Below are 27,473 nucleotides of genomic sequence, written 5' to 3'. Positions count from 1 at the left end.
ATACTCCCTCCGTCCCAGATAATATGAGCATATTATTATAGATACGAGAATTTAGGTAAAGTATAATTAGTAAATAATTAAGAAGTGCATTGGTAAAAATAATTATTATATAGTAAAAATAATTATAGATTAGGATTAAAATAACTAAATAGTTTAATTAAAATTAAAAAAATTAAATTTTAAAATTTAAAAGATGATTAAAGTGTATAATTAATTTTTCAAAAAAAAAATGACAAATTAAGTTGGACTGACGAAAATAGAAAATATGCAGAAATTATGTGGGAGGAAGTATATAGCAGATTAAGGCAATTAGTGTAGCCGGTTGAATTAGAGTAATAAAACAAACAAATAATTTGCGAACTTAGCTTGGTTTGCTTTGTTTGAGTTTGTTAGCTAAACGAGTCGATACAAACATAAATTTTGGCTCGTTATGTTCAGGAATCAATGTATTTATTAAAAATTTAAATTAATATTTTTATATTTAATAAATATATATCTGTATAAATATTATATTTAATTCTATTTCAGTTAAATTTATCAATATAATTATTATTAATTGAGTTTCAATTTTTTTTTAAAAAAAAATCCCTGAACGAGCCGAACCGTACTGAACACAAACAAAAGATTTCCTAAATGAGTTCAAACAAAAATTTCAGCTCGTATCTTTTAACGAATTAATGAACACGAGTTGAGCTCGAGTCCTTAACGAGCCGAGCTCAAATATAACAAGCTCACCTCAGTTCGGCTCATTCACAACTCTAGTTCGAATAGTTTTGGGACACAGAAAGATGCAGTAGTGAATGAAACCAATGCTCTATGGTTGAGTAATTGAAGAATTAATTAGCCATATAGTGGAAATGAATCAGTTGGGTTTCCAAATTCCAACCCATAGGCATAGCCATATTATAGCCTCAGACTCTCCATAAATTACTGTTGCTCGTGTTATAGTATTATGAATAGTGTGCATTTGCCTTTGCATACGTCAGGACTTACTCCATAGTCCGTACCATATATCCTGATTGGGACGGCCAAAGGGTTTATAGAAATGCTATGCACCAAACCAAATGAACTGAAACAAATCTAGAGGTATAAAAAATAAAAATAAAAATAAAAAGGTTTTGTTCCGATACTTTACAAAAATATTTATAAAATATAAAATTATGCTTAAGTTATGTTATTAGAAAAAGGTTTTGTTATCTCAAAAATTCCAAGACGTATATTATAAATAATGTTATTTTATTAAAAAATATGAAGATTCTGAATTTTTCGAATCCATGTAACGAAGACTATTTTTATATATCTTATTTTATTTTAATAAAAAGATTAAAGAGTTTTGTAGTCTATTTTAAATGGTATTAGCTTTTTCAAATATTTATTATATATATTATTTTATTTATTAAGAAAGACTGAAGTTTTGGAGTCTACTTAAATAGTTTTAGAATTTTTGAAATTTTATTATATATATTATTTATATTTAATTAATAAAGTTCAAAAATTTTCAAATTCATCTTCAAAATTTTATTATATATATTATTTTATTTTGTAAAGAAAGTTCAAAAGTTTTTGTTACGGAAATTCGAGAAAATCAAGGAAAGATAAATAAAGATGTCAGGTGTATGCGCATATTTGCTGGTTTATCTAACTAATTCCAGGCTGAAGCAGTTAACATTTCTGCTCTTCGTTCTCAGCCATAGTCCGTCTCATTTGTGCGAGACTAATGACCCATATTTTGGTGCATGTACGTATTTTGCATAATTCTCTCATACTGTATAGTATATCCCGGACGTGTTGCGCATAGGCAACTGCTGGTCTGAACCTCAGCGCGAGCGTGGCCTAGACGCCGGGCACTAAAAAAATAATAATAAATTTCAATGAAATTCTGCAAAGGTTTGCATTTCATTGCAATATTTTGACGGAAATTGCAAAGGTAAACAAAATTCGTTGTAATTAATCATTTTTACAATGTAATATTGGGATGGATTTAAAAAGTTGCAATTTAATAATAAAATTTACAAGAAAATATGGTCTGTTGCAAAATAATGACCGAATATCCAAGAGAATATATTAGTTGCAATACAAATTGACATAATTCAGCAACCGATCTTGCAAAAAAAAAAAATGTATACGGTTGTAAAATTTATTTTTACACCAAATTACTTAGATTTTATACGACAAATAAAGTAATGCGTTGCAATTTTGCAATTGGTTGTGCAACGATGTGTATTCCGTCACAAAAAACAAATATTTCCCTCAATTTAATCCCTAAACCCACCCAACTCCAACTCTGCTGCTTCTTTGTCACCGACTTCACTTCTCCTTCCTCCTCCCGTTTAGCTGCCCGCGACCTGAAGCCTCTGCCCCTTAGTCCACACCACCGCGGCCTCACTTCTGTCGTCCATCAATCAATTGCCGCTCTTCTCCCGTATCTCCGACCAACGTCCACCGCCAAGCTTCAGCTGTGAGGCGCCACTCTTCAAAATGTCCTCTTCATCGGTGTAAGTTTCGTTTCTAAATTTGTATTGTTGCATATCTGTGTTGTTTTCATTAATTTTTTTTTTTCCATCTTGTTTGTGTGTTGGAATTGATTTGGGGAAAGATCGATCATTGATCTGATTTAGGATTTGGTTGAAACACTGAAGATTTTTTTTTGTTTCAGTGGTTGAGATTTAGGTAGGATGATGTATGAGGTTGGAGAATATAGATCAAATTAGGTTTTATCCAAACGTAGACACTTGATTGAATTTGGAAATCTTCATCTCATTTTTTATGATGATTAGGATTGAATTCTTGGTTTCATTTCTTGGATCTACTAAACGCTTATTGTATGAGTTTTTTTGCACATTTGATCTTGTTTTGATCTTTGACAGTTTCTCACCAAGGTATATATATATATATATATGTATCCTTCCAGATTTGATCTTGTTTTGAGTCTTTTATTTATTGAGTGGGAAATGGAGGTTTATGCCATTTTAAAATGGTGCAATGTTTACATAATTAATTGAATTTGGGGATTGTCGATGAAGGTTTGATTGATTATGATAGTTTGTTTATTTTTTACATCAAGAATTATCTATCTGTGGCCACAATAGTCAATAAATTTGTATATTATTTAGCTGAATATTGTTCTAATAAATTTGTTTGTTTGCTCTACAATGGGTATAATGTTGATTGGTTATAACATTTTGATTTGTTTTGTTTTGCTTGTTTTCATTATTTCTATAGCTGGTTAGGTTGAAATTACATTCAAATACACTTATAATTTGATTGAGTAATTAGTATAATTATGTTTATATTTGAGGTATTGAAAAATGATATCTAGATCTGAAGTAAAGATTCACGGCAAGGTTAAGAATCAACCTGAGTCTTCTCTCTCAGGTGGGGGGCTTCATCAAATATTTTTGAAAGTTTGTGAAAAAATACTTTGATAATAAGAATAGCAAACGAAATTGGAGTTTAGATACTGCATCATGTTCCAGTGTTGTGTTGAATTTTGATTGTCACTCCATCACAAAATTAAATAAAAATAATATTGGATCAAGTTTGTAGGTGGAAAAGGACTAGTAAAGAAATAAAAAAGAAGAAGAAGATGTAGATAGAATGAAGAGGGTGGGTGCTGTTCAACAGCTTTGTTTTCTTGTTCGACCGGAGATGCGTTTCTATATATAGTCAATATTCTAACCATACAAAGTACAATTTTAATAATATCTACACTCTAATCAAGCCATTATACCTTTTTGAGCTAAAGGTATCGAAAGCACATTCTTTTTAATTCGTAACTTAATAAGTAGAAGTGATACACACACATACATAAAAATTTAAAAAACCTATCTATATATGTGTTACGTACGAAATTTAGAATTAGGTTAAAAGCCCAAGGTAAAAAGAAGAATGGGCCTGGCAATAGAGTTGGTTGAACTGGCTGAAGGACACCGTGTGGAAATCAAGGAAAATACAGGACGGAAAGACTTCAGGTCGGAAGGTCTTCAGGTCGGTAGGTCCTCAAGACGGAAAGTCCTCAGGACGGGAAGACCTCAGGTCGGAAGGTCTTCAGGTCGGTAGGTCCTCAAGACGGAAAGTCCTCAGGACGGAAAGACCTCAGGTCGGAAGGTCTTCAAGTCGGGAGGTCCTCAAGACGGAAAGTCCTCAGGACGGGAAGACCTCAGGTCGGAAGGTCTTCAGGTCGGTAGGTCCTCAAGACGGAAAGTCCTCAGGACGGAAAGACCTCAGGTCGGAAGGTCTTCAAGTCGGGAGGTCCTCAAGACGGAAAGTCCTCAGGACGGAAAGACCTCAGGTCGGAAGGTCTTCAGGTCGGGAGGTCCTCAAGACGGAAAGTCATCAGGATGGGAAGTCCGCAGGTCGGGTAAACCGTAGATCGGATAGAAGGCGAAGTCGGGCAGACGCGGAGGTCTGTCAAGAGGAAGGTCGGGCAAGGAAGAGGTACGGACAGACGCGGAGGTCTTCGGTCAAAGACGGAGGGCGGCTGATGCGGAGGTCGGCCCAAGTGAGGTCGGGCGAAGAAGCAGGTCGGGCGAAGGACGAAGTCGGGCCAAAAGGGCGGAAGGTCTGTGGTCGGCTCAAAAAGTGAAATATAGGGATAATTTTGGTCTGCTGAGGACACGTGTCAGCAGGAGAAGGGTTGGAAGACGGTTGGGAAGGAGACGTTGTAACCGTTCGGGCGACGGTTTTCAGTACAGTTTCTTCAAAGAATATTTAAGGATTTGGATCATCATTTGGCAAGGCATCTTCAATCAACTTCAACAAAGCAAAGTCAGATTTGGGGATCACCACTTTAAATTTCAGTCTTTTATTTTCCAGTTTATTTTCTGTACCGTACAGTGTTTAGAGATTCCTAATCTCAGGCACTAATTAATCAAGTTTAAGGATATTTTCTATATCTTTGAATTTTACTTTATTTTTGTTGAAAAAATACATCAACAAATTGGCGACCACAGTGGGAGCAAGACAAAATTGCTCATTCCAATTCCGGCGATAATTTCATACGTCTTAGATCCGGCCGTATCATCGGAAGGGTCCATATGGCAGGTTCACAACCTCAATCATCTTCGGCACCGGTGGGAGAATCCGTTCCACCACCTATTGTGCCAAATGCCGGGGAAATCCGACAACCACCAACTGATTGGTGGTCTTATGTTCAACAAATGAACAACCAGCAAACTTTGGTTATGCAGAATATGTTGCGTGAGCAACAAACGAACATGTTGCGTGAGCAACAGAGTCTGATGCAGAACATGATAGATCAAGCACTGTCAAGGGTTAGTCTTCAACCTACTCAAACTCCACCAGGAGTATCACCATCCAGACTACAGGCAAATTTCGCAGGGCCATCATTCGTGGATAGTACATTCCCAAGTGCCACAAATCCCAACCGAATGGATAGGGGAAAATCTCCTCTGACTTTTCCAAACACTGTTCCACTGGGACCAAGGGTTACCAATCCGCAGCCGAACAATACAAGGGAGGACAGGCCTGAAGGATATATACATGATCCTATTCATATTCCTGTGCAGGATCCGTTCCATGTTCCTGATCATCAACGCTTTCATGTAGATCCTGATGAGATTGCACATATATTAAGGGATCAGTATGGATTAACTCCTCAGATGGCTAACCGCCCTGCATATCAGAGACCTTTCCCAGAAAGGATCATTAATGAACACCCTCTCCCAAGGAATTATCGACCACCCGATTTTCATGCATTCTCAGGGGAGGACGGATCTTCCACCATAGAACATGTTGGTCGGTTCACAGCACAATTAGGAGAAGTTGGCAATAACCCTTTTTATAAGTTGCAGCTGTTTGGTTTATCTCTTACTAGAACAGCGTTTTCGTGGTTTGCAAGTCTGCCTCCTGGACAAATTCAGACGTGGGAAGGACTGGAGATGGCATTTCATGCCAGATTCTTCAATCCTTTACCAACTGTTTCTTTAACTGATTTACTAGAATTGAGACAGTATCCAGAAGAATCTGCTTCACAGTTTATAGAAAGGGTGCGATTGATGAAGGGACGATGTCCTACGGTAATCAGTGAGAAAGAGATGACCAATTTAGTGGTCCGGAATATGCATACTCGTTTAAGAAAGGCACTCACTGCCCTGGATGTTGAGGATTTGGCAAGTCTTGCATCCAAGGCAGGACGTTTAGAGTCTTTGTTCAGAGAGGAAGATCAGCATAACAGGCGTAATAGAGGCCAACATATGGCGAGTATGGGAACAGAAACATGTGACTTTGATTTTAATCAGTCAGAAGAGATGGCAGCCGAAATCCTTTCTGGAAAACCTTATGTGTGCCCCAAATTGAAGCCAGTACCAGGATCTGAAGGGAAGGAGCAACCAACGTTTGATAGTTCAAAAGCTGATGAAATCTTTGATATCTTACTGACTGATGGGCAGATCCGTATTCCAAAGGGGCAAAGACTGGCCACTAAAGAAGAAATCAAAGGGAGACCATATTGCAAGTGGCATAATTCTTTCACACACAATACAAGTCAGTGTACTCATTTCAGGAAGGAAATTCAAAAAGCCATCAAGACAGGTCGGCTCAAATACATCACTCTAGGTGTAGACCAGCAACCGTTTCCGAAAGTAACAACGGCAATGGTTGACATCCAACCAAGTTCGGAAACAGGGAAAAGTTCGGCCAATGATGGACAAACAGGGGAACGAACTCAGGCAAGCCCCGGAACAAAAAAAGGAAGTCAGCCAAACAGTGGCCGACCGGAAGAACGACTCAAAGTTGTTGAAAGGCCAGTCGCTGAAAAATGGGACCGTCCAGACGGTTCTTTTAATGTGGAGGTGAAAGAAAAGGTTTTAGTGCGTGACCACCCGACCAGAAAAACAGGTTCAGTCGGGAACAATTGGGCTCGAAATAAAAAGCCTTTACCCGTTGATATAGATCCTCGTTTCCCAGGTATGAATCGTACACAGATTCGCAATGCCAAACGCAGGTATGCTGCAAAGTATGGGAAACGAGTTCCTTCAGTAAAACAACGAACCGACGAACAAAAAGCAGCCGACCACTTGGCAGGAGATCAGTCCATTAGAGTCTTTACAGAACAAACGACCAACGAGCAGGGAGCAGCCATTCAGTTTCCAAAAAGTCGGTCCAGTCGGGTCTGTTCAGGAAAGCAACCGAACGACGGATTAGGCGCTTCCGACTATACCAAGAGAAGTTCGTCGGGACAGGGGAAAGGTAAAGGAATGGCAGATGAAATAATTAGAGGTTTTCGATGCCAACATTGTGAACGGATCAACATCAATCCATCTCCTGAGGAATTCCGCATAGAATCTTTGACGGTTCAATCTCGGGATAAGACAAAGGAAGAAGTTGTAACTACAGAGGAAAGTTCAAGATCTGTTAAATCTCGTCTGGGACCACGAATCCCTTGTCGAATGACAGAGATTAATCAGATGAGAGATGAACCGATGTGGGCGAGTCTGGTAGATTATCACTATGGACGAACCTTTATGGGCATTCTTGGCAGATGATGAATTAGAGGAAACAGAGTGGGCAAAGACTTCAGATTCCGAGCCTCAGCCAGAGGCACCTTCGATAGTGTTTCCTCCTATTCCAGAGGGTGCGATCTCTCATTTGAAACCTCTGTATGTTAATGCTCACATTTGCGGGAAACCAATCACAAAGGTTTTTGTGGATAATGGAGCAGTCTTTAATGTTATGCCATTGAAGACCCTCAAGAAGCTAGGGAAAGGAATTCATGATCTGTCTCCTGTGGAATTCGAAATGACAAGTTTTACAGGGCAGCTGACCAAGCCTGAAGGCATGATGGTTGCCACAATTGAAGTCGGACCAAAGAAGATCTCCACTGTTTTCTTTATTGTGGACGCAGATACTACATATTCTCTCTTACTGGGAAGAGACTGGATTCATGCTTCTCAATGTGTACCATCAACACTGCACCAGCAGTTAATGTTCTGGGAAGGAAATCAGGTCTTCAAAATGGAAGCAAATGACAACCCATTCGATGTATCAGAACAAGTTGAAGAGTCAGTGTTTTATTCCAGTCATTTGGTTCCGATGTCTCAATTGTATATGGCCAGGGAATACCCAAACAAGGATTATAAAGTCACTGGCCAGAACTCGATGTTCTATTAAAAGAACACCTTTATTGTATGGCTCATGATAAAGCCACACCCATTCCCATATAATTTGTTTGTTATGGATGATACAAGTTTAGAAGTATGTAGTTCTCTTATTAATAAGTTCTATTTAAAGCAGTTATTACATAAAGCAGAAAATAGTAAAGAGATTCTTGATGTTCACCTCCAAGAAGATGAACAATTTCGTTGGCCCGATTTATTAGAAAAAACAGAACCAACAGCTTCATCACAAGACCCATTATTGGAGTTTAATTTAGGAACCGAATTGGTTCCAAAAGTGATCAGGTTAAGTGGTTATTTGTCTAAAGAGCAACAAACAATGATGCTCGAAGTTATTAGAAACAACATTGATTGTTTAGCATGGGATTATTCAGAGATGCCTGGTTTGACAAGAAGTCTAATAGAGCATCGATTGCCTATCAAGGAAGGTTGTAAACCTTACAAACAACCTCCAAGGCGAATGAGCCCGGATCTGATGCCTCAAATCAAGGAAGAAATCCAAAAACTTCTCAAAGTGGGTTTCATTCAGCCTTGCCGTTATGCGGAGTGGCTGGCTAACATTGTGCCAGTGGTCAAGAAAAATGGTAAGATAAGGATATGCATTGATTTCAGGGATTTGAATCTAGCTACCCCTAAGGACGAATATGTGATGCCTATGGCCGACATGTTGATAGATGCAGCAGCAGGGCATAAAGTCCTTAGTCTGATGGATGGTTATGCAGGTTATAACCAAATATTTCTGGCAGAAGAAGACATTCCTAAGACAGCATTCAGGTGCCCAGGGGCTTTAGGTATTTATGAATGGACAGTCATGCCATTCGGTTTAAAGAATGCAGGGGCAACTTACCAAAGAGCCATGAATTCAATCTTTCATGATTTAATTGGCAAATCTATGGAAGTTTATATTGATGATGTTATTGTTAAATCCTCCAGTTTTAACGAGCATTTGAAAAATCTTGAAGAGGCATTCGAAAGAATGAAGAAGTACAAGTTGAAGATGAATCCAACCAAGTGTGCTTTTGGAATATCAGCCGGGAGCTTTTTAGGATTTTTAGTTCATGAGAGAGGAATTGAAATTGATGCCAATAAGGCTAAAGCCATTCTTGACAGTCGGCCACCCAAGACGGTTAAAGAAATCCAAAGTCTTTTGGGTAAGGTGAACTATTTTAGGCGTTTCATTTCTAATGCTGCTGGCAAGGTCAGACCCATTACTAAATTGTTGAAAGCTGGAAAAAATGCTTTTGAATGGGGTCCCGATCAACAGACGGCTTTAGATGCTATCAAGCAGGCATTGGTTCACCCTCCAGTCTTGATGCCTCCTAAACAAGGTCGGCCGCTCAAACTTTATTTGGCAAATACATATGAAGTGGTTAGCTGTTTGTTGGCACAGGATGGTGATGAGGGGAAGGAAAGGGCAATCTACTATCTCAGTAAAACCCTTACAGGACCCGAATTGAATTACACTATGCCAGAAAAAATGTGTTATTCATTGGTCTTCGCTTGTACTAAACTCGAGCATTATTTGCTGCCCAGAAAAATTGAGGTCATATCAAAGGTGGATCTCATCAAATTGATTTTGCAGAGACCTACTATGAAGGGCAGACTCATGAAGTGGGCCATCAAATTGGCTCCTTTTGATCTTCAACATTCCCCGCTGAGGGCAATCAAGGGACAAGCAGTAGCCGACTTCTTAGCAGAATTCTCACAAGTCGGGTATTCTCTTTGTGATAGTGTCCGACCATTTAGTTGTTCATCATATCTGGATAATCTACAGGTCGGATGTGTGCCTTATATAAGTACCAGAACATGGTTGATGTTCTTTGATGGTTCTACCTCTGGAAACAAATCAGGGGCAGGGGTCTTTTTGCAAGGACCTGATGGTCAAAAGATCAACTTACAACTACGATTGGAAGCCATGACCCATAATTCGGCAGAATATGAAGCTTTAATTTTGGGTTTGGAGGCTTTGATAGCCAGGAAGGTCCAGTCTGTAATCATAAGGGGGGATTCTCAATTAGTAATCAACCAGGTAAACAATCAATATGTTTGCAATTACCGTCATCTTCGTAGATACAGGGATATTGTGGGTCGGTTACTGACAAAAATCTCAGAAGTAATAATTGAGTTCATTCCGAGGAAAGAAAACCAACGTGCTGACGGGTTGGCTCAAAGGGCCTGTAAAGGAATTCTGGAGGATATGTGGTCGGAGGTCAAGTCGGGCATAGAAGAAAAGACAGACCTAATATGTGATCGAATGGTCGGGCAGGAGACTGTCGGACAGGAGCCCGACTGCGAAGTTACGGTCGGGCAGGAGAATGTCGGACAGGAGCCCGACTGTGAAGTTACGGTCGGGCAGGAGACTGTCGGTCAGGAGCCCGACTGCGTAGTTACTGTCGGGCAGGAGCCCGACGGCGTGGTTATAGTCGGACACAAAGATACCAGCGAAACAGTGCCCGATTGGAGAACATAGCTTATCATGTATTTACAGAATCCAGGTGCGAGTGTTTCGATTGCGACACGATTGAAGGCTTTACGTTTTCAATTGATAAATGGAATTTTGTATAAGAGATCATTTGAAGGTTTACTTTTGAAATGTTTGGGGTCTAAAGAAGCTCTAGAGGTAATGACAGAAGTACATGGTGGGATATGTGGAGCTCATCGGGCAGGTCTGAATATGAGGTGGGCCATTCATCGTTTGGGTTTTTTCTGGCCAAAGATTTTTGAAGATTGCATACAATTTGCCAAAGGCTGCCAGGAATGTCAGAGACATGGAAATTTAAATCATTTGCCAGTAACCGAATTACAATTTTTGGCAAAACCATGGCCTTTTAAATCATGGGCTATGGATATTATTGGTAAGATACATCCTGCTTCATCGAAACATCATTGTTTCATATTGGTCGCGACTGACTACTTTACCAAATGGGTAGAAGCGGTTGCTTTGAAAAATGTAGATCAGAAGGAGGTGATAGACTTCGTTTTGAATCAAATTATTTACAGATATGGCATTCCTCAGTCTATAACAACCGACCAAGGCCTGGTTTTCACAGGGGAAAAGTTCTCTAGTTTCTTAGCAGAATTCGGTGTTCGATTACATCATTCGTCACCTTATTATCCCCAAGCCAATGGACAAGCGGAAGCAGCAAATAAGATTATTATTGGGATTATAAAGAAGATGGTTGAAGGGAATCCAAGAAAGTGGCATTTGTTATTGTCTCAGGCTTTATGGGCACATAGGAATACCAGAAATACGGCCACAGGGTTCTCACCTTACCAACTCACTTTTGGCCAAGATGCTGTTTTACCAGCCGAAATCCGAGTATCATCTGGCCGAACAGAATTTACTGATGGCGATCTTACAAAAGAATACCAACAACTTATGTTGCAACAGTTGGAGGATTTGGATGTTAGCCGACTTCAGGCAATAAGTCGAAGTGTGAAACAGAGTGAAAACAGAGCAATGAATTACGGAAAGAAAGTTCTTCACAGGACATTCCAAAAAGGAGACCTAGTCTGGAAGACCATTCTTCCTACATATAAGAAAACTGACCAATTGGGAAAGTGGTCACCGAATTGGAAGGGACCATACATTATTCAAAAGATATTGGAAATGGCGCTTTCATTATTGTAAATCATGAAGGTAAGAGAGTACATGATTGTATTAATGCTAAATATCTGAAGAGGTATTATCCTGCCTTTTCAGATAACAAAACTGCATGAAACAAAATATTGTTCAGAACCCATCTATGGGGTTCGAACCTATTTAAAGGTTCATTTCTGTTAGTCATCATGTATTTGTGAGAAATTTTCTGACTCTGAATCAGAATTGTCATTCCAGTGAGTGGATATTAATTCTGGTTCTTCTTCAATAAGATCTTCCAAATCTGGTCGGTACCTTTCCCATTGGCTTTGCATTTCGTCTAGATCTTGATTGGTACGTGCTTGCATGTCTGTTATGGCTTGATATTCACGGTCAACAATGGTACGCAATCTTGAAAAGACTTTTCGTTGATTGGAAAAGATATTATCCCAACCAAGATCTGGAAGTATGGTTGCTGCGTGATTTTCAATCATTTCCATGTGATGATGGAGGTCAGGAATGCGACCAAGGATGTCACGAAGAGGTTCATACCCCTCAATGATTTTTTCCATTAGGCGGATGACGCGATGAATGGTTCTTCTACCTCGTTGGGAGAATCGGAATTTGAAGTCTAGTTGCTTGAGTATATGTAACAAGTCTTCTGCATGGCCTCCAATGGGGTGATTACCTACAAAGAAGGGTTGAAGAACACCCTCCCAGTTGCTTGATGGAACATGAGGTCGGTCATTCGCCATGTTTGTTAACACTTCAAGTGTTTGAGTTTCAAAATATGCCTTGGAATGTGTTTCTTAAAATGTGAAAAAACAGTGTTCTTTTAAAGAAGGAGTTTGTTTCGGTTCCTACAAAGTTGGAAATGAAAGGTGATCCTTGTTTTGAGAGAAGAAGGAAAAATATATTACTAAGTCAAATATTGTTACAAGGGGGGAAGTATTACAAAAGTGCCCCTAGGGCAGTTTTTATATGTGTCCATTTGACTTCATCCCTGGATAGCCTTCTGGTATTAGCAGCCGTCTGATATCTTCTGATGAATTGGGATCGAGCTTGGGTTTTCAGCTCTTGATCCAATTCGGCCTCGTTTTTTGTATACTTCTCAAGCAGACGCTGCTCATTGGTAATTTGCTTATCCAGGGTAGACTGTTCTTTCCTTAGCTCCCGCAATTCTGCCTCCTTTTTCTGAATAGATTCATCAACTTGAGCCTTCGTGCTAAGGAGACCGCCCAGCCTTCCAGTAGTCTGCTGAAGGGATTCTCGGGTCTTAGCCAAAGAATTCTCCAGCGTTGTTTGATCGAAGACAGGCTGGGGGGTTTCGGCTGACAGGAGTCCAATAACTAACACTTCAGTCTTGAGCTCCGTAAGTCTTTCCATCAGGCGATGCAGAATGGGGACGGCTGGCGATTCCGTCGGAGTGTAAAAAAGAAGGCCACCAACCGTCTGAATGAGTTTGTCCAATAAGTCGGATCTTAATTCTGACAGGGGATGGTTAATGGCCTCAGTGAATATAGTTTGGGCCTCCGCTGGAACCGGAACAGTCGATAGGATAGCTAAGTCCGAAGGCCCCTGCAAGTCTTACAGTGTCAATAAGTATTCCAAGGGAGGTGCAAATTTATTCAGATAAGATATGTGTCACCTCTGGGCGAACTGCTGTCAGTGAGGGGGGCAGCAATGAGGTCGGTCGAGTAGGGCGGACAGCTGGTATAACAGCAGCCGACTCGTCGGCTGCTGCGAATGGTCGCTGAGGTGCCGACCTGGGTCCCTATGGAAAGTAGTATACAAAACAGTTAGTGTTTTCCGAAAGAAACATTGTGGTATGAATTGGTTTAATCTTACCAAATTCACAGAAGTCTCCGAATCGGATGAAGGAACTTCTATTTCTGGAGGTTGGGCTGCCACAGGTGGTTCTTCTGCCTGCCACTCGATTGCTGGAGGTAGCGCCGCTGCTGGCTGGGCGGCTGCAGGTTGGGCGGCTGCATCTAGAGCCACTGCAGCCGGGATCTCTGGAGCAACTGGGATAGCCGCAGCTGGGGCACTTTCGGTTCCCAGTGCGGCTGCATCCGATTGGACTATTTCGGAATCAGCAGCAGCAGGGATGTTGGTGTGAGGGTCCGCTTCGGCAGGGGCAGTTGGTTCTTCCTTCGAAATGGAGGAGTCTGATGCTATGTATGGCGGTCGACCCATCTGGGAAGTAGTCCCCTCACTGTCTGAAGAGACCCCTGCTGCTGATGCGATGGGTGAAGGTGTCTGTGAAAAATCATGGAAATGTTGTTGTTGAATATATCAAGGTTGATCATTAGAATCCTAAGTATTGCTGATGAGAGAACTTACTGGTTCTATAGCCACTGCTGGTAAAGATTGCCTCCTGGTCGGGTGCCTGGCCCGACCACTCCTCGGTACGGGAGGAAGAGTTTGCCTCCTCGTCGGGTCCTCCGCCCGACTGCTCATTGGCAAATTGGTCTGGACCAAAGGTCCGATTGAATGGTCGGCTGGGGCTGGCGTCGTTTGTGTGGTCGGTGTCACCAAGGTCGGTTCTGGTGAATGAAATAAGTGAAATCAAAGTTAAGATATAGTGAATTGGTTCACGGTTTTAAGAAAAATTACCTATTCGGGGTCGGGTCCTTGTTGACGTCCTAGTAGTTCCAAGGTCCGCTGGAGCTTGCTGGTCGGCCCCAGAGGTCGGGGGTGTTTGCCGCTGGGAAGCTTTCCTTTTTCGCATTGGAACACTAGATCCGATTCCCGGGGCGGCTGTTTGTTGCTGAGTGCTAGTATGTCTAGCCGCCCCTAGAACTAATCCTTGGGGGGGAAGGAGTATGTTCAGCAACCGATCCTCATTAGGGGAAATCAGGGGCCATACAACCGACCACCATTCATTGAATGTATCTACAGTCTCAGGGTTGGAGCGGAAAGGAATATAAGAATTGGAAATTATATACGTGGTGAGCTGGGAGATATAAGAAGGGAATGAATTAGGTAGGACTCGTCGGTCAGGACTTTGAAAAATTATATGCGGACAAGCGACGGGTCCAGGGATACCTTGGCAACAGCCGAACTGGCGCGCCATGAATTGAGGTTCATAATTAAAAGTGTAAAAGGTTTTCTGCCCTTTTTTATCAAGTTTTTTGCTGCTAAAAAGAGACCTGGGTTTGAGGGCAACGTCCCAGGCAAAAGGATAGGTGGGATGAGGACAAGGCTCAGGAGTCGGAAGAGGATTTGGTGCCGGAAAGGGCCAAAAATGGTCGGGAGCATAACCCGCATACTTTTTATACATAGAAAATCGAGAGTTACTGCGGGTATCTGTTAAAATTGTGGTTATTATTGGATCGGAAGATTGGAGTTTATTGCGTCCTGAGCAGAGTCGGTTGAGGGCTAATCCCAAATGTTTTTCGGATATTGGCATAGTGGGCGGAGATCCTAAGTTGAACGCGTTGGGGAAGTAAAGACGGAACCAAAGTTCTAAAAACCAAAAAGGACCCGATGCGGCAGTGTCTAATTTTCTATTATCATTATCTGTTAAACGAAGGCTAACCCTGGTGAGTCCTTCAAACAGATTGGCTAAAAACAGGGTGCCAAGGGAAAAGAACCGACCTGATGCGATATGAATGGCCAGGTCGAGATGAGAAGGAAGAACACATTTGGAAGGGGAAACAATGACGTACCTACAAAGCCAAAAAAGAATAAAGGCAGTATGCTCCCGGTCGGTCACGGGGGTCCCTGGAGCCCCTTGCTGGTCGGTTGCGAACTTTGTCCAACCCCATTCCTTCACACCTTGTAAAGACCACCCTGGATGGTCTTCTGATGGCTCCTGCCCATCTAGGGCTCCCATCACAGGGTCTTCACCCACGACTGGGAGATGCGCGATCATTGCCACATCCATAAGAGTTGGACCAAAGGGGCCCGATGGTAAGAGAAAAGTCTCATTTTCCGCATTCCAGAAGGCAGACATGGCTAGGAGCACCTTCTCGTGCAGATTGATCGGCATGGTGGACAATAGTATTGCTTGGTCGATTTTTTGAGATCGCCATTGGGTCTGGAAGTGTTCCGCTACCCGTCGATACCAAGAGCGGTAAGGATCTTTTGGGTCTGTGAGATGGGTTTTGATGCTGTCTCGAATGCGAACTGCTTGGTAGTTAGGGTTGTTGATAGCCAAGGAATTTCGAGATTCCAAAACTTCCCTCATCCGATTTGAGTCTTCAGGAGTAGTGCAATATGGACGGATCGTCGGAGTTAGTACTTTCGAGGCTGAAAATGGGCCCTCTGGGAGGGTTCCGTCGAAAGGAAGGGCAGGAATGTATTGATTCGCCATGGTTAGAGTGTTTTGGGGTTGTGATTCACAAAAGCTCGTTTTGCAGAGAAGGAAGTTAATCAGGAGTGTTGCAGTAACTGGTGCAGTTGCTAAGGGAATTTTTCAAGAGGGTGGTGATTTATGAACTTCCAAACATTGATTGTTAAATGGCGTTTGAAAGTCCCTTGGCGGCGGGCAAGTTGTTACGTACGAAATTTAGAATTAGGTTAAAAGCCCAAGGTAAAAAGAAGAATGGGCCTGGCAATAGAGTTGGTTGAACTGGCTGAAGGACACCGTGTGGAAATCAAGGAAAATACAGGACGGAAAGACTTCAGGTCGGAAGGTCTTCAGGTCGGTAGGTCCTCAAGACGGAAAGTCCTCAGGACGGGAAGACCTCAGGTCGGAAGGTCTTCAGGTCGGTAGGTCCTCAAGACGGAAAGTCCTCAGGACGGAAAGACCTCAGGTCGGAAGGTCTTCAAGTCGGGAGGTCCTCAAGACGGAAAGTCCTCAGGACGGGAAGACCTCAGGTCGGAAGGTCTTCAGGTCGGTAGGTCCTCAAGACGGAAAGTCCTCAGGACGGAAAGACCTCAGGTCGGAAGGTCTTCAAGTCGGGAGGTCCTCAAGACGGAAAGTCCTCAGGACGGAAAGACCTCAGGTCGGAAGGTCTTCAGGTCGGGAGGTCCTCAAGACGAAAAGTCATCAGGATGGGAAGTCCGCAGGTCGGGTAAACCGTAGATCGGATAGAAGGCGAAGTCGGGCAGACGCGGAGGTCTGTCAAGAGGAAGGTCGGGCAAGGAAGAGGTACGGACAGACGCGGAGGTCTTCGGTCAAAGACGGAGGGCGGCTGATGCGGAGGTCAGCCCAAGTGAGGTCGGGCGAAGAAGCAGGTCGGGCGAAGGACGAAGTCGGGCCAAAAGGGCGGAAGGTCTGTGGTCGGCTCAAAAAGTGAAATATAGGGATAATTTTGGTCTGCTGAGGACACGTGTCAGCAGGAGAAGGGTTGGAAGACGGTTGGGAAGGAGACGTTGTAACCGTTCGGGCGACGGTTTTCAGTACAGTTTCTTCAAAGAATATTTAAGGATTTGGATCATCATTTGGCAAGGCATCTTCAATCAACTTCAACAAAGCAAAGTCAGATTTGGGGATCACCACTTTAAATTTCAGTCTTTTATTTTCCAGTTTATTTTCTGTACCGTACAGTGTTTAGAGATTCCTAATCTCAGGCACTAATTAATCAAGTTTAAGGATATTTTCTATATCTTTGAATTTTACTTTATTTTTGTTGAAAAAATACATCAACAATATGTATGAGTTTCTTTGAGGAACTGTATTAATCACAGGTTAGTGATGATATATTGAATTTAATTTATGTTTCCTTCGAATTCTGCATCCATGGTAATTGTTTAACTTAGTGATTCATTTTTACTAATATATTTTATGAAGTTGTTGGCCGCATATCACACTTGGGCAAGGTAGTTTTTTGTTCTCTTACACATCAGTCGAACGTTCTTTCTGACATTGTAATAACATCACAAATATCCAATTGCTAGGATTCAGAGTCTGGTAAAATTGTTCTCTTTGCTTTATATTTTCCTTTTACTTTCTATACTTGATTGAACCTGCAGGTGTGGAAACCCCAACATCTAATTGTAAAAGTTGTTTGGAATAATCTTGTTACCTAAATTTACCACTTTCCACATCCTCGTTATTATGTTTGTCTAAGATTGATAATATATGCTTCTTAGGTAATAGCTGACGATGAGTCCAGAATTCATATATAGACCTTAGAAAGCTTAAGTTCCTGGCAACATATCTTCCTGACATTTGCATTGGTATGTTATCAGAACAAGTCCTGAATCTTGGTTTATCCTTTGCTTTCCTAAATTTATTTTGTTTTGTTATTTATGTTTTTAAATTTTGATTTTTTTTTCATGCAGTCTATCATGTTCTTTTTATGCATTTGCATCTATGTCAACATTTGATATTTGTGTTTGTGTTGACCGAGCATGGAATGTGAAATGCATTCCTGAGTATGAATGCTTGATACTGGTACTTTCTCCATACATAATTTAATAATATCTCTACGTTTTTTTTTTTTTTTTTTTTTTTGGCAATGATATTTGCTAAGTTGCTAACTCCAATGTATGTTTGATATTTGGTAATGGGTTTTGATATTAACTATATTTTGTTCATATTATAATATATTTTATTAAACTAATTTATTTTTGAATTCATATTAGCTTTACAGATATTTGAAAAAACGGACAAAAAAAATAAAATAATTGAATTGGATCATGAATTTTGCAACGGAATTAGCAACAAAATTATTCTTTTGTAATATTCTTAATGTTGTGACGGAATTAGTAAAAGATTAACTCCATTGTAATGTTGCGACGGAATGTTCATTGTTGCTTTCATTGCAATGTTGCGACGAAATTACCATTGTTACTTTCATTGCAATTTTCTGCGATGGAACCCAATTTGTCGTTTGGGAATTACAACCAATATTCTGCGGCAGTTTCCATTTGGATGTAAAATCCATCGCAGCATAAAATTGCGATGGAAAAATATTCATTTGCGACGGAATAATTCTATTGCAACTTATGATTTTTTTTGTAGTGGGGCGTGTTAGCTTCCGGACATGTTACACATGGTATCAGAGCAACCTTGACGCTGGTGGCGAACAAAGCGACAAAGGGGACATTCCTCGAGGAGCATGTCTGTGGGTACGTCAAGAATAAGAATGTCCTAAGGTAGCTAGACAATCCGACGTGGCCGAGAACGTCAAGGAAAAGCATCTCCTAAGGTAACTGGACATCCCAAGGAGGGAGAGTATGCTCGACGTTGCTGAAGGGCTAAGAGGGCCGAGCTTTGTTCGTGAGGGCAAAACCACGTTAAGGATGATCATCGGGCGAATATCGCACAAGCCGCAACAAAGGATGTCCCGGATGGTGTGTGGAGATGCGCAGCAGAAATTGGGTCGCATGTGGGTTGATTATGGCAAAAGACCTCGCTGGCTGTTGGTGAGCACCAGAAGATGGTATGCAGGAAAAGGGTCGACGGAGTGATGTTGGAGGCGTACCGACAGTGCAAGAAACAACGTCAGCGCACTCAAATAGCGTCTCACAAGGGCGTTTGCGACTTGAAGTGGGGAAGTTTGTCACGGGCTAACATTCCTGCCCCTGGTTCTCGGCCATAGTCCATCCCATGTGTGCGAGCTCCTGTCATGTACGGCCGACTAATGACCCATATCTTGGTGCAGGTACGTGTTCCGCATGATTCTCTCATACTGTATGGTATATCCCAGGCGTGTTGTGCACAGGGGATGGCTGGTTTGGGCCTCAGCGCGGGCGTGGCCTAGGCGCCGGACGTGTCAGCTTCCGGACACGTTATAGTCCGATAAACCCTCTGATTACTCTAATATAAGAATATTTGGATGTCTTGCATATGTTCATGTGAATAATGGTAAGTTGGAGCCGAGAGCGGTAAAATACATATTTCTAGGGTATGCAACTTGAGTCAAAGGTTATTGACTGTGGTGTATAGATTGTAAAAATCCTGGTAAATTTCTCATTAGCAGAGATGTAAAATTTGATGAATCTGCTATGTTTGATCAGAGTGGAGGTTGTGAAAGTATTGCAGGTATAAAAGATTATGGTACTGACCAGAAAGTGGAGTTTGAGACTCCTGACAGAGTTGTGATAAAGGAGAGTAGCAGGATAATACTATTGATCAATTCGATCAACCAGATCAGTAAAAACCTCAAGGGAAATCTGTTAGGGAGGAAGTTGATGACACTGGTACTGTGGTTAAAGATTCCATAGCAGCTAGAATGGAAAAAAGAAATATTCAAAAACCAGCTAGGTTTGTACGATGTGTCAATATATGTGACATGGATTTTGTGGATTATACATTGGCTGTTGGTGATGATCTTGGCTCTGAGGATCAAAAAACTTGTGGCAAGTAAAGATGTAGAAAACTGAATTATAGCAATGAATGAAGTGATGCAGTCTCTTGAAAAGAACAAGACATGGGATCTCGTTGCACTACCAAAAGGGGTTAAGCCAGTGGGATGCAAGTGGGTCTTTAAAAGAAATGAGGGAGTTCCTAGCATTGAACCTGCTAGGTTCAAGGCGAGACTAGTGAAGGGTTCTCACATAAGGAAGAAGTCGATTACCATGAAGTTTTTTCTCCTGTGGTGAAACACAAAACCATCCGGGTTCTTTTGGCAATGGTGGGTACTTTTGATTTGGAATTTGAGCAGCTTGATGTAAAAACATCATTCTTTCAATGTAATCTAGAAGAATGGATTTACATGTCTCAATCGAAGGGCTTCGACAGTTCTAAAATGGACCAAGTTTGCTTGTTAAAGAAATCTGTATATGGCTTGAAACTGTCTTTGAGGTAGTGGTACAAGAGATTTGATTCTTTCATGGTGTCTAATGGTTATATTCGTAATTAGTTTGATAATTGTGTTTACTCGAAGAAAGTTTCTAGTGATTTCTTTGTGTATCTGCTATTGTATATGGATGATATATTAATTGCAGCTGAAAGCATTGTTGTAATTAATGACCCAGATCTTAGTCACGAAGCCGACTTCTTCACTTGGCATGGCGTATCACATGGTGGCCAAGGATGAGAGGTAAAGAGCCATATCAAATGAAAATATGAATTCCCATGAATCCCTTGTGTAAGGCCTTTCAAAGGCGGAATGGTCCTCCAAGTTCAAACAAAGAAAGAGGTGGATCCAAAGCTGAACGTTGCACCGAATGCAACAGAGATGGTCATAGGCAAGAAGGCTGCTTCAAGTTGATCGGGTATCCGGAGTGGTGGCCCGAAAAGAAAAGCGAAAAGACCAAGGCCAAGGCTTCTTGTGTCGAAACAGAGACATGTACCATTCCTGGATTAACATACAAGGACTATCAACTCTTCTTGAAACAATTCTCTGGATCGGCTAATGGTAAAAGTGCCAAACCCGTTGCTAACATGGCTCATAAGGAAGACATCGAGGGTGAGTGGATCATTGATTCGGGTTGCACCGAATATATAACTCACCTACCCCACGTCCTTGACAACAAGAAAGCCACCTCTCTTGAGGAACTTGTTGTTATTCCCACTGGGATCTGATTCCAGTTAAAAGGAAAGGGGATCACACCCTTCCAGGAGGAGCCAAAGTGAAGAGGGTTTTATGTATTCCTGATTTCAAATGCAACCTTGTTTCAATTAGTTGCCTTTGTCGGGACCTGCAATGTTCCATATCTTTCTTTCCTGATTTTTGTGTCATGCAGGGACTACAGAGGAAGAATTTAATTGGTGCGGGTAAGTGTAAAAGGGGACTCCACCGGATGAAGATGGTTCAAGAAAGAAAAGCGATAACAGCCACGGTTGAGACATGGCATAAAAGACTTGGACATGCATCAAAAGAGAAGCTTGCTAAGTTTGATTTTCTTAGAACAAGTACTATTGACTTCAATAATTTCTGTGATTCTTGTGCTAGAGCAAAACATACAAAAACGCCATTTTTTTTTCAGTTATATAAAAACCCATGCCCATTTTGAATTAATTTATTGTGACATATGGGGATGTTATCGGGTACCTTCGGATACAATAGCCAACTATTTTATTACAAATACGGATGATTTTAGTAGGGTTGTTTGGGTGTTTCCCATTAAACATAAAAGTGAGGCCAGAAAATGCCTCATGGATTTTCATAAAATGGTTGAAGTCCAATTCGAAAAGCAGATTATGAGGATAAGATACGATAATGGTGGGAAATTCACATCTAATTACATGATAAGTTTTTATAATAAGGAGGGGATCTTATTAGAAGCCACCTGCCCACACACCCATCAACAAAATGGCATTGTCGAAAGAAAATACAGGCACTTGCTTGAAACTGCTCGGGCTTTAAGGTTCGATGCAAGTCTTCCTAAACAATTTTGGGGATAATGCATCCTAACCGCTGCTTATGTGATCAACCGTCTTCCATCCAAAGTTATTAAAAATAAGACTCCTTTTGAGCTGATTTGGAAAAAATAAAATAAAAAAATAAAAACCAGATTATGAATTTCTAAGAGTTTTTGGGTGTCTTGCGTATTTCACAAACAACAATACAATGAGAGATAAGTTTGAAGAAAGGGGGAAGCCAGGAGTCTTTCTTGGATATCCACAATAGATTAAGGGCTATAAAATCCTTGATCATGAAACCAGAAAAATAGTAGTGAGTAGAAATTTTGATTTCTATGAACGAAAATTCCCTTTAAAAAATATCCGAGAAATTAATGAAGATTCCACCGAGGAACCAATGAAATGTCATGATCACATCAGTCATCATGAGGCCACAATGGTTCAGACTGAGGAACAAATTCCAATGGTTCAAGAACCAAGAACTATCGATTTTGTTCATGTAGAAGGAAATGAGCCGAACGATGTCTCAAGTGAACCACGCGTTGGAGATGAATTGGATCATAAGAACAGTGTTGGGGATGCTGATTAAACAGGCTTTAATAATAAGGGTGAGATAAATGAGCTGGTTGATGAAGTTGAAAACCAAGCTGAGACAAGACCCACTTAAACAAAATATCAGCCATTAAAGCTCAAAGACTATGTTGTCCAAGTTCCCCCTTCAATCAAACACCCTGCATCCAATCAAGTTACCTCTATGGTACGCTACCTAATCTCTAACTTTGTTTCTTATGATAAGTTCTTCACTAATCATAAGACCTTCTTAGCGGCCATCACCAATAATGATGAGCCTAAGTCTTTCAGCCAAGCTGCACAGGATGCTCGATGGCGTGAGACCATGAAAAAAGAGATCGAGGCACTCAAGAAAAATGATACTTGGACTTTAGAAAAATTACCAGAAGGAAAACGGGCTATTGATTCAAAGTGGATCTACAAGATCAAATTCAAGCCGAATGGCGAAGTTGAAATGTACAAAGCTCTTCTAGTTGCGAGGGATTCACTCAAATGGAAGGAGTGGATTATCATGAAACCTTTGCACCGGTGGCCAAGTTGGTAACCGTTCGCACTCTTTTAGTAGTGGAAGTAAAAAATGAGTGGATCATCCATCAACTTGACGTGAACAATGCTTTCCTACATGGAGACCTTAATGAGGAATTTTATATGAAAATCCCTTAAGGTTTCTCGAAGGATAATGACACCCGTGTTTGTTGGCTAAGAAAATCTTTATACGGGTTAAAGCAAGCTTCGCGCAATTGGTATCACATGTTCACTGCCTTTCTCTTAACTCTAAATTTTAGACAATCCAAGGCCGACCACTCGCTCTTCCTTTATGAAGAAGGGAGCACAATAGTGGTCGTTCTAATTTACGCAGATGACGTAATCATTACTGGGAGCAATCTCACAAAATTTCAAGAAACCAAGAAGCAGCTTGATGAGGAAGTTTATATGAAAATCCCTCAAAGTTTCTCGAAGGATAATGACACCCGTGTTTGTCAGCTAAGAAAATCTTTATACGGGTTAAAGCAAGCTTTGTGAAATTGGTATCACAAGTTCACTGTCTTCCTCTTAACTCTAAATTTTAGACAGTCCAAGGCCGACTACTCACTCTTTCTTTATGAAGAAGGGAGCACAATAGTGGTCGTTCTAATTTACGTAGATGACGTAATCATTACTGGGAACAATCTCACCAAAATTCAAGAAACCAAAAAGCAGCTTGATGATGAATTCAGCATTAAAGACCTTGTTCATTAAAGTATTTCCTTGGAATTGAGGGAACAAGAACAAATGATGGTCTTGTCATAAGCCAACGAAAATACACTTTGGATATTCCGGAGAGTAGTGGGAAGATGGGGTGCAAACCAAGTTCCTTTCCCATTGAACAAGGCTTGAACTTAGACAAAGGAGAAAATGAACCCCGGGTGGATGCAAGACAGTATCGTTGACTCATTGGCCGACTCCTCTACCTTCAAACCATTCGGCCAAATATCGCCTATTCCGTGAATGTATTAAGCTAGTTTGTTTCTGATCCGCATAACAATCATTTGGAGACAACAAATCGTGTTCTTGGTTACTTAAATGCGACACCTGGCCAAGGTATTCTTCTCTCTCAAGCATGATATCATGTCTTAACTGCTTATTGCGACTCTGATTGTTTAGGATGTCCCTATACAAGACGGTCACGTACTGATTATTGCCTCTTGCTTACTTGGACTCCTATCTCTTGGCGAACCAAGAAACAATCAGTAGTCTCTCACTCTTCCGTTGAAGCAGAGTACAGGGCAATGGCTTCCACATTTAGTGAGATTATTTGGGTTCCATGGTTACTTGGTGAGCTGCAAGTTCATAATACATTTCCGACTTTCTTGTTTTGTGATAACCAAGCAGCTCGACACATAGCTAATAATCCCATTTTCCACAAAAGAACAAAATATGTCGAAATGAACTGTCATTTCGTACGTGAAAGGGTCGAATCGAAAGATATAGTACCAATGAATATCACCAGTAAGATGTAAGTAGCAGACTTGCTAACCAAGGGACTCACAGCTCAACAACTCAATTTTTTTCTTGGCAAGATTGGCATTGCAAATTTGCATTCCATCTTGACTTTATTTTTTATTTTCTATCCTTATTGTTCCTATCCTCTCGATATTTAGAGTAGTTATTTACAAAGAGTTTTGAATTGCATTGTTATTTAATCATTACTCCCTTTATTTTTTTCAATACGAGAAAAAATAAAACCTGCTCTTCCTTCTCTGTTTTATCGATTTCTAGAAATTATGGTATTACTGCTACACAAATATGTTATTTCAACAACTTGGGAAAAATTGAAATATCTACCGTTAGTCGTACTTCCAGCATCGAATTTTACATTATCAGCAAAGAAAACACATTGAAAATGGACAAAAGCTCAGTAAGGATTTGGTGACTCTCACCACTTCCCGTACCATCTTTATTTATGAATGCCTCAAAACTCAAAAGCCTTCATTGGGTTGTTGGTCGTCGTTTGTTTTTTAGACACATGTAATTCTTTAGCATATTATATTTATTATCAACATGAAAAATAAAATTTGATTTATTTTTATTTTTAAGGGTAATTATAAAACATTCTTTGTGTTTAAGTAAAAAAGTATAAGACAATTAGTGTTTTATTTATTGTATGAAATCTCATTGTGTTAATATAAAATTGGAATGAAACACTCTCATTGTCCAAAGCTGATATTTGGTTCTAAATAAACACCTAAATTAAGCAAGTTTTATACAAATAAAAAATGTAAAATATTTTAAATATTTTTTGAATAAAATAAATAAATAATTGATTAATCCTTCGTTTTATAATTTTTTTAAGACAAATAACTTTAAAAATATAAAAATAAATGATTTAATCAATTATTTATTTTTTATATTCAAAAACTTATTTAAAATATTTTACATTTTTTATTTGTATAAAACTTGCATAATTTAGGTCTATATTTAAAACTAAATATCAATTTTAGACAAAAAGGGTGTTTAATGTAAACTTTATATTAACATAAGGGGTTTCACACAATAAATAAAACACGTGGTGTTTTATGCATTTTTACTAAAACACAAGAGCGTATGGTATAATTTACCATATTTTTAATATTAACTTTGTTAATCATATAAGGTTGTGTTTGGTTGATTTTTGGCCAAAGTTGACGTTATGTTTTCAACTTTTTTTCAAAATATTATATCATATGAGTAGGGATGGAAATAGGCAAGGCCGCCTATCAGGGGCCTACAGTTTGGCTGCATAAGGCCTCAGTTGGCCTGGCCTGTTTACTAACAAAGTTAAATTCAGATATATTTCTAAGTCTTTTTAAATAAATAGAACAAGCGTAGGCTTTACGAAAAGCCTTTTTGGCCTATGAGGCCGGCCTGTTTATCTATTTATATTGCATATTTGTTTATCTGATATATATAAATATTATGTTTTTAATTGTTTATAATTTATAAAAAATTATATTTGGCGACAATAAAAACTAAAAAATTAATTTATTTTAACTGACTTATTATATATAATAAATAATTGTATATATTTTTCTATAAATATTAAATCGAAAAATAAAAAAATAAAAAATATTATATAGTCTTTTAAATAGGCTCGTAGGTCAAGTTTTAAAGTAGGCCAAACCTAGGTCTTACATATATATTTTAATAAGCCGATAGGTCAGGCTCCGGCTTTAATTTTATAAAATAGGCCTGGTCTGTTTAGCGAAAGTCTTGTCTGTCCTGACCTATTTCCACCCCTACATATGAGACAACTCAAATTCCATTCAAAATTTTATTTTTACCTCTCATAGGTAAAAATTTTTATTTATATACATTCAAAACTTCCTATTTATTTGAAAACTAATTTATACTTCCTACGTCCACGGATAAAATATACATTTAGTTTTGGCGCGGTATTTAAGAAATAATAGTATTTTAATTATAGTGGTAATTAAATGTAGTGTAATAACATTTTTGCCCTTGTTTTTTAGCATAAAAGTAATGATGTGATATAAAGTAAAGGTGTTTTTGGAAAAAGTGAAGTATTTAATGAAATGTTTGCTTTGTAATTGGACGCCCCAAAATAGAAATATGTATACTTTCTAGCTGGACGGAGAGAATATTAATTATAAATAAATATTTATATTTCTCTATTTATTTGTTATATCACATTTTATTCTCTATTATTATATATATTTTTTAAATATAATTATTAAAATAATTAAACACGTATTTTTCAATTTTTTTTTAATTTTATACTCTATCGGGCTAATAAGTATATATTTATTTTTTGACGTGGAGTTTAAAAAGTAATGGTATTTTAATTGTAGTGAAAAATTAAAAGTAATGTGTAGATAATTTCATGTAAAAGTAATTATATAATGATAAAATAAAAATATTTATAAAAAAAAATAAAGTATTTACTAAAATACTTACTTTATAATCGAGTTGAACAGGGAAAGTATATATTATATACTAAACCAAATATTAATTAAATTAATCAATTATAACTCAACTTTCAACTAAATAATCCAACAAGTAACAAATGCACCAATTTTTCAAAAGCTAAACAACGATCTAAATTAGGAAAAGATAAGGGTCTTACTTTTTGCATATTGAACTATTGATATTTGAATATTAATTATTATATGAAAATTTAAGTACAAATCAAAGTAAAATGAAAAAAAAAGAAAATCAAATAGGTCTTATACCGGACATTTTGGCAAAAAATCATATAAATAAATATTTTTAATATTAAATACAATAACACAATACTAAAGCCAAACTAAATAAATATATTGGAAAATATAACTTACTTTTACAAATTAACTTTTATTTTATTTTTAATTTGATAATGATTTTTTTTTATTAATTTGTTTTACAGGTAAATTTTACTAGTATATATAATAAACATATAGGTCCTATTACATCAACTTTCTATAAATAAACATCAAAATTTCCAATAATGTTTTTTGGATGTAAATCA

General features: G+C 39.2%; 2 protein-coding genes across 3 annotated transcripts; both read left to right on the top strand.

The window, feature by feature from the left end:
• The first annotated feature begins 2,255 nt into the window (after positions 1-2,255).
• On the top strand, positions 2,256-21,293 carry LOC127255216 (uncharacterized). Its single transcript, XM_051280663.1, has 2 exons — positions 2,256-2,495; positions 20,590-21,293. The coding sequence occupies exon 2, from the start codon at positions 20,690-20,692 to the stop codon at positions 21,137-21,139; it is 450 nt and encodes a 149-aa protein (XP_051136620.1). The 5' UTR covers positions 2,256-2,495; positions 20,590-20,689; the 3' UTR covers positions 21,140-21,293.
• On the top strand, positions 3,237-7,519 carry LOC127255215 (uncharacterized). Of its 2 annotated transcripts, none has more exons than XM_051280661.1 (2): positions 3,237-3,979; positions 4,108-7,519. In XM_051280661.1, the coding sequence occupies exon 2, from the start codon at positions 5,037-5,039 to the stop codon at positions 7,503-7,505; it is 2,469 nt and encodes an 822-aa protein (XP_051136618.1). In that variant the 5' UTR covers positions 3,237-3,979; positions 4,108-5,036; the 3' UTR covers positions 7,506-7,519. The 2 variants fall into 2 exon arrangements, with proteins under 2 accessions (XP_051136618.1, XP_051136619.1); XM_051280662.1 differs by lacking the exon at positions 3,237-3,979 and adding an exon at positions 4,044-4,059 and having other exon boundaries at positions 4,124-7,519.
• Positions 21,294-27,473: the final 6,180 nt, after the last annotated feature.

The sequence above is a fragment of the Andrographis paniculata genome, unplaced genomic scaffold (genome assembly GCF_009805555.1).
Source record: "Andrographis paniculata isolate CXL003 unplaced genomic scaffold, ASM980555v1 Contig53END, whole genome shotgun sequence".
NCBI classification, from domain to species: domain Eukaryota; kingdom Viridiplantae; phylum Streptophyta; class Magnoliopsida; order Lamiales; family Acanthaceae; genus Andrographis; species Andrographis paniculata.
The sequence above is the reverse complement of the archived record's forward strand: the minus strand, read 5'-3'. Positions and strand labels throughout refer to the sequence as shown.